Here is an 18342-nt window from a genome sequence, read left to right as displayed (position 1 = left end):
CTGATTGATTTGATGCTCAAGAAAAAATAATATTATTCTCAATGTTGAAAACAGTTGTGCTGCATAATATTTTTGTGGAAAATATGATTATACACTGCCATTTTGTAAGCAAGATTTAAATTTTATTCAGCAAGGATGCATTAAATTGATCGAAAGCGACAGTAAAGACATTTATATTGTTACAAAAAAATTCTATTTGAAAAAAAAATGCTGGTTTTCACAAAAATATTAAGCAGCAAAAAAAAAATAATATTGTTTATCAAACGTTTTGGCAATGTTAAATTAGAGCTCTCTTGCTAAAAGCCAGACTCCAGTCAAAATGATCAAACGCGTTTCGGTCTTTCACTTCTTGGTCTTATCAGTCTATCCGTAGTGACGTTTATTGTGAGCGACAACCGGTGGTGAAAGTGAAAATGGTGAGTGAGCCAGCAGTTTATTTACAAACATAATTGTTTAAATGGTTTCCTTTCTGTAATTCTGACATTTGCAAATATAATGTGTAAAAGCGGTGTAAGCAGTCGCGTGAATTGCGTGTCGTAGCTCTCTGCTAAATACCTGTTTATATCTCGACACAACAATCATCCTCTGAAGAGGATTTAAAAACGCTACAGTCACTCTACTTACCCGCATACAACCTGTCAAAACTTAATGCAATTCAAAGTTACACGATATTGTTTTCTCCCTCTTCCATTACATTTAAAGTGGTCAGCGAATGAGTCATCTTGGAACTTTTTTTCATAATATAGGGTATTTCATCTACATAGAATAATATTTGAAGTGTTTTGCATATGTAAGGTTTAATATACAAGTCTTATTCCTTTTAAACATAGTACAGAAGCCATAAGTCCAACTTAAACATGTATGCATTTCACTGCATTAAATACAAAATATCAAGCATTGCAAACTGATGATTCTAGAATTAAGCCATGAATATAGCCATTGTTGCTGATATGGCATTAAATCATAAATAAATAAATTATAGAATTAATGCTAGAAATAATTTATGCTGGTCTCAGTGCTGCAATTTTAGTGGATGTATAAAGTAAGATCCTCTCAAGTTTACACATTATTAATATTATTATTATGTTATTATTATTGATACATTAAATCAATCTGACTTAAGCAAAATTCTACATACAATCAAAATGTAAACTGAAATCATAGTATGTTTTAATAATATAGTAACTATTGTTTTATTGAAAAACATTCAGTTCTTGACGTTTCTGGAATCACAAAATGAATTGCTGGTGAAAAATTTACTTATACTCCCAGTTTCTGTTAATAATATTTATTTGTGGGTCAATGACATGACATGTATTTTTTGTGTCCGAATTCATTATTTTCCTAGAAAGAATTTTAATAAATACATGTCATATATCAAATTGATCTAAAAAAAAATTCTTTATAAGAAACCCTTTTCATTTAAAAAAAAAAATTCAATTGACTTTGTGCGTTGTGGTGTTTGAAAGACCAGAAATGTCAGGTGGTGCGACCGTCCGAACATACAAGCAGATAATAAAACTGCAATAAAAAGTTTCATTTTCTCAGTAAAATTCTTTATCAAATAGTTTGGCATGATTTTATGTTAAATTCCTTATAAATGAGGGAAAATAGTGTATCAGTCCTATTTCAAAACTATTGTATTGCTTAAAAAACTTTTGTCTAAAAAATGTACTTCTCCAAATGTCAGGGAAGGCGACCGACATAAAAATACCATTTTATGCAATGTTCATCACACAGAAGACCCCAGAGGACCCGATTTGATGCAGTAACAATTGCTGTGTTCGAAATCGCCCCCTATACCCTCATTCACTATTCCCTACATTAGTCCACTGATATAGTCCACTTCGAAAACGAGTGAGTGATTTCGGACACTAAGTGCGCCGGAAAGGCTGCCGTTTTTGCAGTTTGTGCTTGCTGTTTGGCAGCTCCAGTAATAATGAAAAGATTTATCTTGAACTCTGCCACGGAAACTAGCATGTAACCTTAATCAAACAATATAATAATAAAAAGGATAATTTATACCTGTATGCATGATATTGCGCTGGACCAGTGCGGTTTGGAAGATGGATGATTGATTCAGCTGTGGGCACTATTTGAGGGAACAGCCGTGCATTGAATGAATTCCCGCGTTTCGCCAGGAGATGGCATCGACTTTTTAAGACCAATGACATTGGACCCACTTTTTTTCACACTTTTATCGTCTCTAATTGAGCCATCTGTTTAAATACCCTGATTAAACGCGTTAGAAGCTTTATTTTCACTTTTCTAATATTTTCATTGAAAATAAATGCCTTTCCGATCTGATATGTGATGGGGAAAAGGATCAGAGCGAGTTTGGCAAAAGGTGGATTCGAACCTCTGATCAGACGCTATGCATCTTACCCCTATACTATTGCTGCTGAAGAGAATTGAGTGTTCCTTAGGTGTGTCTGCCTCAACCAGACGTTTAAACAAGCCGATATATGTAAATATATTTATTGTAAATTGCATCTACTCCAGTAAAATGTTTCTGTTAAAGAACCCACCCACATTTTTTTGCTTCTGACGCCCATACAATATAGTTTAAATAGTAGCCTACTATATAGTATGAAATGTATACTATACTATATATATTGTCCATATACCGGTCCCTGGCTTCCCTATTTAACGTATCCCGGTAAATTCCACATCCTTTTCGGGAATTTAACATAGTTTTTCTTTCTCCCAACTCTGTTTCTCCTCGTTCGATTTGCTGTATGTTTACATTCGCGAGGCCATCAACATGGCCGCCACGTCCCAGAATGCAACGCGGCACCCAAGCCCTATTTGTACATACAAATATTAATTCTTTATTTTTTTAATTAAATGCTTATTAGTTACTTTATTATTCATTACCCTTTCCAAGTAAGTTCAGTGCCACATAAGTAAAGAGTTATAGGGTTAACTTTAAGCTTGTTGGTTCGTTTTTGGAGTAGTTGAGTAATGGAGAATGAGGGTACATAGGGCGAATCGGACAGCGGTAAGTTAATTAATTCAGGGCGCGACTATTTAAAGCTACACTGTAACTTTTTTAGTTTATTCTTAGCTAAAAACACTTAGTTCTTTCAAAAATATATGTGCTCATTAATGTATATTTACTTCTTTCAAGTAATAAAGTATTCTCGTAAGTTTATAATATACCATTGAAAATACATACGTGTAAGGGGTTCGAATGCGGGTCCCCATGTTGCCCCTCCATCTTGAAAGTACATTAGCCAAAGAGGGACATACCCGTAAATTCAAGCTTCGCCTTTCGCGTTTTAACACTCAATGGCACCGTGTCGAATGTGGACGAGGTCGAACTGGAAGCCATGTTAATCTTGGACTAAATCGGCCACGTAGGAGTTAAAACGAAATCGGAATTGAGAGGAACAGAAACTAATATTCCCTGGATGGTCATATACCTTTTCACCGCTAGATGGGGGAAAATATCACACAGTGTAGCTTTAAGGGTATAGGGGCGATTTCGAACACAGCCAATGTCTCCCTCTCATAAATATTAGATAATTTGACATTTTTTAGTAATGATGAGGTTGATTCAACTTATCATGTCAGGTGGTGTGACCCCTGGAACACTTTGAAAATGTGTTGTTATTATAAAAATGTGTATTTGATTTAAAAAATGTATGTATAACCTTGAGCATATGGTCAAACATTTGTGTAGGTGTCCAAGTTAATGCCTGTTAGATTTGAATTGAATTTGAAATGTCAGGTGGTGAGACCAATATGTCAGGTTGTGCAACCAGCAAATTTACATTTAAAAGTATCAATTCCCACTGCATTTGCAAAATAAAGTAAGAAATATAACTGTAAACCGTTATATAAGTATACAGTTAAAAACAAAACATACAACTCCTTATGGAAAATTGGGTGTTTGAACACATAGAAAAGTGTCCGTTTATATGAATTGGACTAAAAGGGCAATAAATAAATAAATGGAAAGGGAATTTACCATGTGATATGCATTTTAGACACTACAATGATTCATATATACAAGTTTTCAGTAGTGCTAATACATTAAATGTATATTATTTTAAATGGATATATGGTCGCACCACCTGACATTTTCTGGGTGGTAAAATCCAAAATCTTGTTTAATAATGAATTAATATTGTCTTAAAAGCTGTAAAACCAATATGAATCAACATCATACATTTTTGGACATAAAAATGCATTTTAAAACCGTTTTGCTTAAAAAAAATGTTTTTTAAAAAACCTTATTTGTCATCGACCCTTGTAAGATTACATTTTTTAAAATATGCCTCTTATGCACTCCAAGGCTGCATTCATTTGATTTCTGAAGGATCATGTGACACTGAAGACTGGAGCAATGATGCTGAAAATTCAGCTTTGATCACAGCAATACATGGCATTTTTAAATATATCAATAAGCAGTTATTTTAAATTGTACTAATGTTTCACAACACTGTATTTGCACAATACTGTATCATATACATTAATCAAATACAAATGTTCCTGACCAGTAGTGTACTATATATGAATATTAGACATGAATCTTTCTCAACACAGGGCCAGAGTCAGAGCGGAGGACACGGACCAGGAGGTGGAAAGAAAGATGATAAGGTGACCATAATAACATGGATATTTTTAAAACGGCATCATCCAGATGTTTGTCCTTATTTAATGAATTCATCTATCATCATAACAGGACAAGAAGAAGAAATATGAGCCGCCCATTCCAACTAGAGTGGGCAAGAAGAAGAGGAAGTCCAAGGGCCCTGATGCTGCTAGCAAACTGCCTTTAGGTACAGGAAGTGACCTCTGCTGTTGAACTCAGGAGTATCTTGTGGTTCATTTTCGGTTAATGTCCGATTGTCTCTCCGTATAGTCACCCCTCACACACAGTGCAGACTGAAGCACCTGAAGCAGGAGAGAATTAAAGATTACCTGCTGATGGAAGAGGAGTTCATCAGAAACCAGGAGCAGATGAAACCTCTAGAGGAGAAACAAGAGGTGCACCATTCTCTTTCACTATCTCTCGCTCTCTTTTTTGTTGGTCTGTACTGTACTGATGTTTCTGTTTTCTCTCTACTTAGGAGGAGAGGTCAAAGGTCGATGACCTCAGGGGGACCCCTATGTCTGTGGGGACCCTGGAGGAGATCATTGATGACAATCATGCCATTGTCTCCACGTCTGTGGGCTCGGAGCATTATGTCAGCATTCTTTCGTTTGTTGACAAAGATCTGCTGGAGCCCGGCTGTTCCGTCTTACTCAATCACAAGGTCAAATATCTGCCCTAACAATCAGGTTTTAATACAAATAAATAGGATGAATCTTTCACACTTTATTATTGACAATTATAATAAACATATATTCCGAAGTAGTATAGTTTAAACTGCAAAACAAGTATTTTTTTTGTATAATTTTCCATTAAAAATCGAATAATACCTGAAACTTTATCAATTTTATCATAGGAAGCAACACTTCCTATGATATTAAGACTTGGAATGTATCTTTTTGTCCTACATTTTCATTTTACAAGCAAGTTTAAAAGCATAAAATTAGGCAAAATATTATTATATTCAAGCTACAATCAATGAAAACAATTCTAAATATCTTATTCGATTAGTTCATGTAAATTTATGGAATTTTGGAAAACAAGTTAAATGACTAATACCATTTATTTTTGTAGTTGCAACCGTTTGTATGCTTTCCTGTATCTAATTCTGCATGCCGAACATTGGTAGATTGACCTATTAAATGGGATGTTGTTTAAAGGTCCATGCTGTCATTGGAGTGCTGATGGACGACACAGACCCTCTTGTTACAGTCATGAAGGTGGAGAAGGCTCCGCAAGAGACATACGCGGACATCGGTGGACTGGACGGTCAGATACAAGAAATTAAGGCAAGTTAAAGACAAATCTTTATTTGATTGAAAGACCAGATGTGTTTACTAGTGTGAAAGCACAATACAAAATTGTATTAAAGGTACACTATGTAACTTTTGGCCCTCCATTTAGCTGCTCCACGTCAACCTTTCTCGCTTGTTGTGACAGCTAACTAACTAGTTACTAACTAACTAATAGTTGTTATGCCACTATCACACCATACACACGTTTTTTTTTTTAACTTTTCTCTATTTACCCATATGTTGAGACCAGTGTTGCCAACTCTCGTGAGACAAATAAGCAACCGCAGCTTCAAAAACAAGCCCAATATTATATTATTTATTAACATCAATATCATTTATGATCAATTATTTTTTATCAATAAATGAGCCTGCAACATATTAAACTGAAACCTCTCGGAGTTTGAAAAGCAAAAACAGATGTGATTTTACAAAAATCATCAAATTGCAATAAAGGGCACACAATTTCCTCCGATCAGCTGTGAACAGAATAGGTTTGGAGATGGAAAAAGAGAAAGAGTGACGTGAAGGCCAATTATAGTAACCTATAGTCGGAGTTAGTGCGAAAGCATGAAAATGATAAGCCCTGCATCTCAATATACATATACTATCTGCCCTAAATAGTATTGAATATTACTAATGTAACATACTATCTAGGATGGATAGTATGCACATTGGGACACAGGCAAGGAGTGCTGCAATATAGCCACATATTTATAATAAAATCAATTCGAACCATACCTACTGTTATTATTAGTATACTTTTATTTTTATAATAGCCTGTCATTTTAAATACATTATAAAAAAATTTAAATAAATAAATTAGGTGCCTCTCCTCCCTGTTTCCTCTCCATCTCTGTACATCTCTGCTGGTGGCATTGTTTGTAAAAATGTATATGTCTATTACGTCTACTTACTTACTTATCATTACGTGCATTTATAACATCACATGCCTGCACGTTGCACGCAATTTTTTTTCAATGAGGGGGAGAAGGAGGCGGGATATATGAGGATGGATTACTACAGCACTTGTATTGTTGCACTGAAGGGCTATTCGCTGTGAGAAGAAAGTGTCAGTCAATGTATTGGACAAAACAATAAATGTAAAGAAACGAAGTTGCTTATTATATTTTCCTAACAAGCAACCACAATTTTAAAAATAAACCAATAAACCCAAAAAAACGCAACCCGCGACTCGTGATTTTTTTAACGCGACTTGCCAAAAAAAGAAGCCCAAAATTGCGTGTTATACACGGACTTTGAAACTATGGTTGAGACATGCATGGGCGAATGATGTTAGTACACATTTCCCACAAAAACCATCCTGCTTGGTATAAAATACAAAGTTATTATTAGCTTAGTGAATCAGGGTCCAAAAACACATTTTGGAAGACAAAAAAAAGACAAAAACACACGTTTTGGAAGACAAAAAAAAAAAGACAAAAACACGTTTTGGAAGAAGGATTGATGATTTATTTACTTAATTTAAAAAAATAATAATTTAAAATTGGAACAAAAGTTACATAGTGTATCTTTTAAAGTAAGCTAATATTTCCTCAAATTATATATTACTGCTTTTCTGCACTCTGAAGACTGATTGTAAATCATGAGATTAATTATGATTATTTTATTCTGTTACCAGTACCATCAAATCTGCATATAATTTTGTGGGAATAAAATTGTGTTAATTTCACATTTCTTGTATAAAAATTTGAGAGGAGTTGGTACTTGTGTTATGTCTTATGTTTTTCCTTGCCATTGTCACCAATGTCACTGTCAGGCAATATTTTCTTTCGAAATCCCTGTAACAAAATAACAATATTTAGTGTGAAAACTGCTATTAAAATACATTTGAATTGACACTACGGTAAGTTTTTTTTAAAAGTAAGAAATTAATACATTTATATATTCAGAAAGGATAAATTAAATTGATCAAAAGTCACAATAAAGACTTTTAAAATGTTACTAAATATTTCTATTTCAAATAAATGCTGCTCTTTTGAAACTCTATTCATTAAAGAATTTGATGTTACAACATTAAAAATTAGAAGAAATGTTTCTTGAGCAGCAAATCAGCATATTATTTTCTGAAGAATCGTGTGACACTGATATGAATTTTAAATAATTTTACATTTTATTTCCCTATATTACTATTTTTACTGTATTTTTGATCGAATCATCTTTTTCCTTTTCAAAAAATTTGTAGAGAAGCTTACTGACCCCAAACTTTTGAACGTGACATTTTTCTTAACACGAAAACAAGTATTTTTAAATTATTTTCTAAATAAATATTTATTAATGCAAAATAATATTTTACAGATGAGATTTTAATCATTTATGTTGGTTTTAGTACAATGATAATATAGAAGCTGATAATTCGATTTTGTAATTTTGAAAACAACGCGTTTTTAATCTAGTGCTTAACATTATTCCTCTTCATATAGGAAGAATTTTACATGTTAATAGATTTTTACATGATATACTTGGTAATGTTTCATCCGATAAAAATTAATCTATGCTGCTTACCATATGTTTTGGCTGTCACAATGATATAGGAGTCAGTGGAGCTGCCGCTGACCCATCCGGAGTATTATGAGGAAATGGGGATAAAGCCTCCCAAAGGGGTCATTCTCTACGGCGCCCCTGGAACAGGTGAGTCCAACACCACTGTTTGTTTACAGAATTCACAGAAAGAAATGCGTCATCATGGGCATATGGGCACAAATCTTGATCTGTTATATAATTCCTCTGGATGTCAGGTAAAACCCTCCTTGCCAAAGCGGTGGCCAATCAGACGTCTGCAACGTTTTTGCGTGTTGTTGGTTCAGAGCTGATTCAGAAGTATCTCGGCGACGGCCCTAAATTAGTGCGTGAGCTCTTCAGGGTGGCAGAGGAACACGCACCTTCTATCGTCTTCATTGATGAGATTGACGCCATTGGAACTAAGAGGTAGAGCAATATTATGAAATATATAGGCAGGGCTCGACATTAAGCATGTTCACGTGCTTGTCCTTCGGACAAGTAAATCTGTCATCCACTTGTCCGAGTAAAAAATGTGCTTGTCCGGAAAAAAAAAGATTTTTTTTTGTGTGTGTGTTGTAAATAAAATTTATTCTGAAGCAATATTCTCACCAGTGTTCAATCAGCTTTGACATATGCATATTTGTGATATTTTTACCTTTTATAAAGGGCATGTTTCCCCTAATCTTATTAAATATAGGCTATGATTCAGATTTCCTTTTATATTCTTAAATTGGATCAATCAATTAAATTAGAAGACGACACTGGCTGTTACCAGTCAAATTAAATAATTTACACTGAAAAATTACAACTGCATTAAATAATGTTATGAGATTGTTTTAAAGGGGTGGTAAAACACATTCTTTTGAAGGCTTGACTGTGTTTGTGGGGTGCACTGTAACATGTGTTCATGCTTCGTTTTAAAAAAAATTGCCTTATTTTTCATATATTTGACCTTTATTCTACACTGCTCTGTCCCTCCTTGTAAAACGGTCTGATGCTTTCCGGGTTGTATGAAGCCAGTCCCTCAAAAATACGCGATGGGCTCAGATTGGTTAGCTGGCCCAGTGTGTTGTGATTCGCTAACCGCCTAGTGCACGTTTGTCGGAAACGCCACGCCCCTTACCCTTACCGGAGGCTGTGCTTTGGTCAGTAGTATTAGAAACAACGGCGTCAATAAAACCATATGAGCCCGAATCAGACCCAGAACATTTGAGTGAAGATGATCGAGCAGAACCTGTTCAGTCCTCAAGAGTAAAGACTGCGGATCTATAATGATCGCTACTGAATGGCACTTTAACTTTTGTATTTTTAGAACGATTATAGCCAAATATCTGTCGCAAGAACTAACCCAAAACGAACACTAAGCACTGGCTTTAACTAGTAAGTTAGCCAAATCACACACAGAACCATGTTTAGCATGCCTGTAGATAAACAATACATAAAAGCTCTAATCAAAGAATCATTTACACTAATGCCAGGTTCGCTGTTGAGATTTTAACGTTAGTGTTTGTAACGTTAGGTGTTCGTCGGATAACGTTAAGTATGAATGAGCATTTAACAGACTGGTTTGCAGAACAGCGCTGTCATCTGTTTACTTCCTTGCTACAATGTACAACCTATTACAGGAAAACACATCGATGAAAAATAAATCAACTTACAGGTTGTGGCCCGTAAACAGCTTCTGTTTGTAAATCCAGCTTTCAGGACAAGCCGTGGTGCATATCCTGTATTGAACTCGCGAAGTTTGTGGAAGTTGTCCTCCGTGAAATGTGCAGCGCGCGCGTCGTGCATCCACGCACTGGCAGTGTTTGTCTCACGCAGCTGACGTTGTGCAAATCCGGCATTGAAATCGCGAAGACGGTGGATGTTTTCCTCCGTAAGATGTGCTGCAGGGAGCCCCGTGCGCGCCTGTTCCCCGCTGTCTCATACACACGTGCATATAACATGCTGTATGTTAAACGCTCTGCAACGCACCCCCATCCCAAGGAAGGCTGAACAGAGCAAGTACCCCAGACCTGCAATCCGGATGAAAATAACAGCGTTTCCTCTGCATCGCGGCAACAACACTCCAGCCTAACTATACCACAACAGCGCCGCGATACAAAATGGCCTCACCCCCCCTTATTTAATATTCTCGGAGGAGGGGTTTATGTAAATATTGAGCCTGGTGATGTCACCAACCCTGGAGGAATGTCTGTAGTCGCCTAGCGGCCGTTTGCTGTAGTCCTTAGAAACTGATTTTTTTAAAAGCAAATATCTCCCTTTGCTTTAAACTTTGAACGTTGTAACTTTGCAGATGTTGTTTATGCTCAAGCAGCAACATTACACGCTAGCTAAAGTTAGAATAGTGAAATCGTGGTTAACCACCCCTTTAAATATACAAATAAGAAATGCTGGAAAGATGAAACTAAACCACCAGTAGGTGGCAGCAGGTGACCGCCTGAATGAGTGAGTCATTGAGTCGATTCGTTCAAACGCTGATTCATTCAAGAATGAGATAGGCGTTTACGAATAATTCATTGAATCTTTGATACTATCGATTCATTCAAAATGCTGAATCATTCACTAACACGTTGTTGCTGTGACACGCGTTCTGATGTGATCTTTTGGAACTATTTTCGCTGCTGAAATAGAACAAAAACACTCAATATTGCATCTAAAATGTAAGTGACTTAATGTTAATAATTGTTTATGGAACTGTCATATGAAATCAGTGTCATTTTCAGCCGTGATGTTATTCAGGAAAACAGCACTCTTGGGAATGTGACGTTGCAACTGTATCATATTATAAATATAAAACTCCACATTTCTACATTTTTACAGCATTTCTCTGTGTGAGTGGTACACATTTGTTTCGATTTCTCCTCGAGAGGCTGCGCGAGCGTCAATCATTATACATTATTATCATTCACTGACGATCGCCAATTACAGTAATGAATGCAGAATCATTCTTGCATTTGGGTGATCCCCTAGTTATTTTTGTTAATGACGTTTTATCAGGCTACTTGTCCGTCGGGCAAGTCAAATTATTTTTCACTTGCCCCTTCAAAAAATCCACTTGTCCCGGACAAGCGGACAAGCGTTAATGTCGAGCCCTGTATAGGTTTACTTTTCAATGCATCCAAGACCACAAAACACTTTAATAGGTTTGTGCAGGAAGTAAGACTAGAATTACTGATGACTATCAGTATCGATTCTTTCTTTTAGGAGATGATATGTTTATCCTGCGCTTTGATCTTTGAAACTTTGCAGACCTTTTACATTCACGAACAGCTATATTACACACTACATTAAATGTAATATCTGAAAAAGCATAACGGGGCATTTTAAAAGATACTGTGTCACATGGTGTACCCTGAATACCTCTTTGCAGATACGACTCAAACTCAGGAGGTGAACGTGAAATTCAGAGAACCATGTTGGAACTGCTCAACCAGCTGGATGGCTTTGATTCACGTGGAGATGTGAAGGTCATTATGGCTACCAACAGAATAGAGACCCTTGACCCTGCTCTTATTAGACCGGGTAAGAAGCTACTGCAAACTGATACTATGATATTCAAAGCATATGTGTATTTTAGATGCACCCTCAAGCAGGAGTGTGAAGTAACAAATTACAAATACTTACTGTAATTAAGTCGTTTAAAAATTGTGTACTTTTACTTGAGTACATTTTAAGTGATGTAGCTGTACTTTTACTCCGCTATTTTCCCTCTGTTTGTGGTCGTTACATGCTTGTTTTAATTTTATTTTTATCCATCAACCTGATTGGATAGGGAGAGAGTAATCGATCTTGTGACTCCCGTCAAATCAAATCGCACATAGAAAACTTTTACCTCAGCAGTAGATGGCACCAACTGCTGTTTATCATGGCTGCTGTGGAGGCACATCCTTCAAGCAGATATCAGCATCTTCCTCTAATTTGAAGAAACTTGTTAAGGTAAATTACGGATTTCTGATTACTAACTGTAGCCAATCTAAAGGGTCTGAAATTTGGTGCGAGGTTGCGGGTATCAATGTTAATACAATGTTTCAGTGTTAATAACTCTGCGAGTGCCGTGTTCATAATGCTGGGGATTGTCACTCCAATTTATTTATCTACATCTAGAGAGATGCGCGATCTGCACTTCCTCGTCTCTCCCTCGCACGTGTCCTGCAACAGTCGGCAGCTTGTTGACTCTTGATGAGTGTAGTATGAGTTTGCGATGCATGCTGTAAAAAAAAGTGTGTTGGGGACTGTAATGAAGTTAAAGGCTATCGGGAAAAAGGAGACCGGAACCGGCGAACGTTCCACATAAGCCGCGTTTCCACCATAGTAACTTTCCCCAGGAACTAGGGACTTTGGTCTAAATTAAGTTCTGGGTAAAAATTTCCTCGCGAGGTAGTACTTTTTCAAAGTTCAGGAACTCGTGGGTGGGACTTGGGCGCTGAACATGCTGATTGGTTTAGTTCACGCAGCATTTTGATTGGTTAACTCCATGCAGCATTTTATTTAAACCACAGTTTTTTAAAATCTGTTGCGGTGCGTGCAGTAAGAGTTGTTTGCTATTCAAATCAACGATGGAGTTTAAAAAATATGGCCGATGGACTGACGACGAGGTTCAGGCTTTATTAAGCATGTATGCGGAGGACGAAATCCAGTGGGACAGTCACAGACTAATTTACCTAATCTTCACGGTACTTTAGACTGCGATGGAAACGCAGACAGCAACAGGTCTGTGGTAAAAAAGTTTCTGGGACAAATTGTTCCGGGTCATTTTGGTGGAAACGTGGCTATAGTTTTATTCACGAAATAAACATAAATAACAAAACAAATGTAAAGCGGCAGCCCCTCACGGACGACTGCCACATATATTAAAACGAAACACCAACATAAATGTCCCAGGCCTGGTCCTCTCTCGTCCCTCACTGTCACCACTCCTCCTTTTATCCTTCTAGCGCTCCTCCGTGGGACTTGAGACCGGTGTGGTGTGCAGGTGATGCTCATTAGCACTCGCCCCTCGCTCTGTTCCCACGGCTCTCGGGCCCGCCCTGCTTGTCACAGGGATATTCTAAAACGCTTGATATGGAAAAACAGCTTACCATGGCTTGATGTACTGAAATTGGACCAAATTCAGTATGTACCTTATTGATGACCCATGGCGTTATACTGCATCTCTGTCAGTGTGTGATGTGATCATTACTAAACAAAATAATTTTTTTTTGATCCGGCATTTAGCATGTGCACTTGTGCAAAAACATTCTTCAAGGTTTTGTTACTGTCAGTTTTGGACACTGCCCCGCAAAGAGATGTGCGTTTGTGTGTGTGTGTTTTTCTTTTGAAGTGTAGGGGATGCCCCACTTATTTATGTTTAAATTGTAACATATTCAATGGAGTGGAATTACAATTTAAAGGGGTAATTCACCCAAAAAGGAGAATTCTGTCGTTTATGTCGTTCCAAACCTGTACCTGTACACACCGGGACGAATATCGCGTGCGCTTATCGCCAGCGTTTTTCGTGCCGTTTTTCGGCGCGTCTTGAGTGTTCACACCCAAGCGATTTTCACTGGCGCTGCGCCGAGTGAACGTGCACATTCAGAATAAAAATAAAATAAAAAAGTCAAAATAAAAAAACCAACCCGAAGCGTTTTTAAAAAAAATGACGCTTTTACGCCTGGCGTTTTGCGCGTCGGTGTGAACACTCACATTGGCGCCCATTGTTTAGTCCTGAGGCGTTAAACGTCGGCGATAAACGCGTGCGAAAATCGTCCCGGTGTGAACAGGCCTTAAGACCTTCGTTTATCTTCGGAACACAAATTAAGATATTTTTGATGAAATCCGAGAGCTTTCTGACCCACGATAGACTGCAAGGTTATTTCCACTTTCAAGGTCCAGAAAGGTAGTAAAGACATTGTTAAAATAGTCCATGTGACTACTGTGGTTCAACCTTAATCTTATGAAGCGTCAAGAATACTTTTTTGTGTGCAAAGAACAAAAATAACTTTATTCAACAATTTATTCTCTTCTGTGTCAGTCTTCTGTGTCTAGTGTTAGCTCACTATCTTTGCCTATTTCAGTGCAGGTAACCCGATAATATTAGTGATTCCCATGTCTTTATCACAAAACGATAAAGCTAGAACTGTTTTGGAGAGAAATCTTACTCTTACTTGCTCAACAACTTCCGCGTTATTACAACTTGGGAGTTGCCAGTAAAAGCATTCAGCGCACATACATACATGAGAATGCAGATTATCACTATTATGTTCTCTGCGTCAACAGTCTTGAACCTGCTGAAATGTTCCTATAAATATATTTTCTCTCCAATTGTGAATAATAAATATATTTCCCCACTAACTTTCAGCAGTCCAGTGCTCGTCTTCTCATTAACGGTGTTTTTCGCTTAGGCTACTGATCATATTTTATACCTGTTGAGTTTACATTTAATAAATTTGACTGCTAAAAAGGATTGCTTGTGTGTGCTGGTGCTCTTATTCCAGTCTTTTAAAATATTTAAATGAACGAATGTGCAGTACGTGCCATAAATACATTTAAAGATGTTAAATATTTTATTAATCTTAAATAGTAATGCACACAGCATAGAGAAGAATGACAGTCAGCTATTTTTTTTAATTTTATTAATCAGGCAGCATAAACATGTAAATTACATGCAGTAAAATGATTGACAATGAAAAATGACACAGAATAGTGATTCGAATATTTAATACAAATAATAAAAGGATCGTATTCATCAGGTCTCACGCACTTCAGCATCGAGATCGCTAGTTTAGATGAGCACTGACGCTGTGGTGAAATAATCGTGTGTTTACCAGCCGCTGCTTTCTCAGATTGGCTTGGTTTGGACAAGTAACTTTTACTCACTGCATTCTTTGAAAAGTAATAGTACTTTTACTAGAGTATATCTTTTTTCAGTACTCAGGGCATTTTCATGTCTCCCCCCCCCAGGTCGCATCGACCGTAAGATTGAGTTCCCGTTACCAGATGAGAAAACCAAAAGAAGGATCTTCCAGATTCACACCAGCAGAATGACTGTGTCCGATGATGTGAGCTTGGACGACCTCATCCTGGCTAAAGACGACCTTTCAGGAGCCGATATTAAGGTATGTTGATGGGTTTGCCTGTGGTTTGGTTCATTTTAAAGTGTTGCAGAAAGCTCTGCTGCCCTCTTGTGTTGTTTTCCATATGAATTCTAATATCTCATCTCTTGATTTCCTGTCTCTTCAGGCCATCTGTACAGAAGCAGGGCTCATGGCCCTCAGAGAACGCAGGATGAAAGTCACCAACGAGGACTTCAAGAAATCGAAAGAAAATGTTTTGTATAAGAAGCAGGAGGGCACCCCCGAAGGCCTCTATCTCTAATCTTCCTCCAGTTTTCGTGTGTGTGTGTGTGTGTGTGTGTGTGTGTGTGTGTGTGTGTGTGTGTGTGTGAGAGACGCACATTGAGTACACTTTTTGTTAAAATATACACGTTTTTGTCTGCCAGTTTGTTTTTCATTCATGTGATCAGAAAATAAATCCTAGAGCTGTATGAGAGATTTGATTGGTTTTTTTCTTAGCCCTCATAAGGTCATTATGGGATATGTTCTTCTGTGCTTATGCTCACCAAAGGCTGCATTTATTTGATCAAATATACTGTAAAAATAGTAATATATCTGATGACAAAGATGAATTTTCTTCATCATTACGCCAGTCTTCAGTCACATGATCCTTCAGAGATCATTATAATATGCTGATTTTCTGATCAATTATTATTGGTTCTCAATTATTAATAATGGGTCTTATTAATAAAGTTGAAAACATTTTTGCCTAATATTTTTTATTATAACATTTTTACATTTTCTAATTTGAATTGAAAACAGCATTTATAGAAAATATAATAGAAATATATGGAAAATGGAAATCTTCTCTTACATTATAAATTAAACTCACATTTGGTCCTTGGTGAATAATTTCTTTATTTTAAATCTTACCCCAAACGTTTGAATGGTAGTGTATCACGCCTTCCACAAAAATATAAAGCAACACAACTGTTTTCAACATTGATAATAGTAATAATAATTAATGTTTATTGAGCAGTAAATCATCATATTAGAATGATTTCTGAAGGATCATGTGACTGAAGACTGGAGTAATGATGCTGAGAATTCAGCTTTGCCTCACAGATGTAAATTATATTTTAAAAGGTATTAAAACAGAAAACAGTTATTGTAAATTGCAACGTGTCACAATATTACTGTTTTTCAAGTATCAGCTGAAACCTACATTATAGGTACAAAATGTTCCCACAAAGATGGCAATATCCAAAATCCTTGTCCTTGTTGGGACATTTTTTGGTTCTCGGGAGGAAAACAGCTTATTAATCATACTAAGTGATGTTTTTTTGAAAATGTAAAAATGCAGAAAGTATTGATGGGTAGGTTTAGGTGTAAGGGGATAGAATATACAGTTTGTACAGTATAAGATAATGAAATCCGAGAGCTTTCTGTCCCACGATAGACTGCAAAGTTATTACCACTTTCAAGGTCTATGGAAAGTCCCCATAAAAACACAGTGTGTGTGTGTGTGTACTATGTATACAATTAATTTTAGATCTTTTTCTTTTCAGAAAAGAAACTCAATCTTTTTCTTTTAATGTTCTAGTTTTTTATTCATTTTAATGTTCTTGGGTTTCAATTTCAAGGAATTTTACTGAAAATCTGTTCTCCTGAACTTCATTATCTTAATCAGAAAGCCATAGTCTCCGCCTGCAGAGAAAGCATATCCTCAGAGAGAGGAGCGATTAATTTCCCTTCTGTAGAGGTTCTGCTAATTATTAGACTACAGGACCGGCGTCGTGCGGCCTGTCTTTTCTCCTGCTTGACTCTGCAGAGACTGGCATAATTAATGCAGCGTTTTTAGATTCTTCTCATCTCAATCTCAGTTCTCTGTTCCCCTTAATTATTTAAAACAACCTCATCACTTACTGGGTGTACTGCAGCTCTTATTTGTCCAAGGTAACCGTTTTAATACATAATTAAATATTATTATATACACCTTATTAGGAGTGCTACTGTAGGCTATATAACATGTTTTAAATCCACCAGGAAGAAAGTTTTCCTCCTTTCAGTTCTATTTTGAAGACTTCATTCGTCATTGACCTCTGCAAAGCAGCATGAAGAGTGATGCAAATTCTTCCTTGATGTAAAAGGAGCAACTAATGAAAGTCTCCAGTCAGCAGAAAGCAGTCAGTCTGCGGCCCTTCACGGGATCAGTGCTGCACTCTCCTTAAATCATTCGCTGCCTCCACATCAATGCACATTCAGCAAGCAGAAACTAGCTCAAGCGGACCGAAAGCTTTAGTCCCCTTAAGCGTTGTGTCACAGATGCTAAAGCTTCTTCATGACAGGCACATCTTACAGGTTAGTAGTATAGGTTCATCTGTGAGGTTTCACACCAAGGACACTAGGTGTCGTGTTTGCCCATTTTAGTAGAACATACTCTTATAGGCAAAAGGTACAAGGCCACACGCACACACATATTAGTGCTGTCAAATCGATTAATCGCATCTAACATAAAAGTGTTTATATAATGTGTGTGTGTGTATATATATATATAATTTTTTTTTTTTTTTTTTATATATATATATATATATATGTATATATTATGATATATTTATAGAGTATAGGTGTGGTGTGTATATATATCTGTAAAAGAACAGCATTTATTGACATTTTCTAACATAAATTAAACTCCCTTTTGATCAATTTATTGCTTCCTTGCAATTATTTTTACAAATGCAAGTAGTGCAATAGCGAGTAATAAATGTAAGCCTAATTATCAGTTCTGCTGGGGTAAAAAAAAAAAAAATGAAATTGAAATCCCTATAGGGTTAAATCTAAATACAGCGCACAGGTTTGTCCACTGCATTATAAGGTTACATGATAAAACTGT

At 36.5% G+C, this 18342-nt stretch overlaps 1 protein-coding gene across 1 annotated transcript; it reads left to right on the top strand.

Annotated features, from left to right (window-relative positions):
• The first annotated feature begins 375 nt into the window (after positions 1–375).
• On the top strand, positions 376–15944 carry psmc1b (proteasome 26S subunit, ATPase 1b). The gene is made up of 11 exons (XM_079830426.1): positions 376–416; positions 4552–4605; positions 4691–4787; positions 4871–4995; positions 5079–5264; positions 5761–5889; positions 8448–8544; positions 8652–8841; positions 11789–11940; positions 15358–15512; positions 15637–15944. Exons 1-11 carry the CDS (start codon positions 414–416, stop codon positions 15769–15771), a joined length of 1323 nt encoding a protein of 440 aa, XP_079686552.1. The 5' UTR covers positions 376–413; the 3' UTR covers positions 15772–15944.
• The last annotated feature ends 2398 nt before the right edge of the window (positions 15945–18342 follow it).

The sequence above is a fragment of the Gobio gobio genome (genome assembly GCF_949357685.1).
Source record: "Gobio gobio genome assembly, chromosome: 12".
Lineage (NCBI taxonomy): Eukaryota > Metazoa > Chordata > Actinopteri > Cypriniformes > Gobionidae > Gobio > Gobio gobio.
The sequence above is the reverse complement of the archived record's forward strand: the minus strand, read 5'-3'. Positions and strand labels throughout refer to the sequence as shown.

Coding starts and splice junctions, on each gene's coding strand:
- psmc1b (XM_079830426.1), top strand. Junction 4,996..5,078: donor CTCTAGAGGAGAAACAAGAG/GTGCACCATTCT, acceptor CTCTCTACTTAG/GAGGAGAGGTCAAAGGTCGA. Junction 5,890..8,447: donor GTCAGATACAAGAAATTAAG/GCAAGTTAAAGA, acceptor ACAATGATATAG/GAGTCAGTGGAGCTGCCGCT.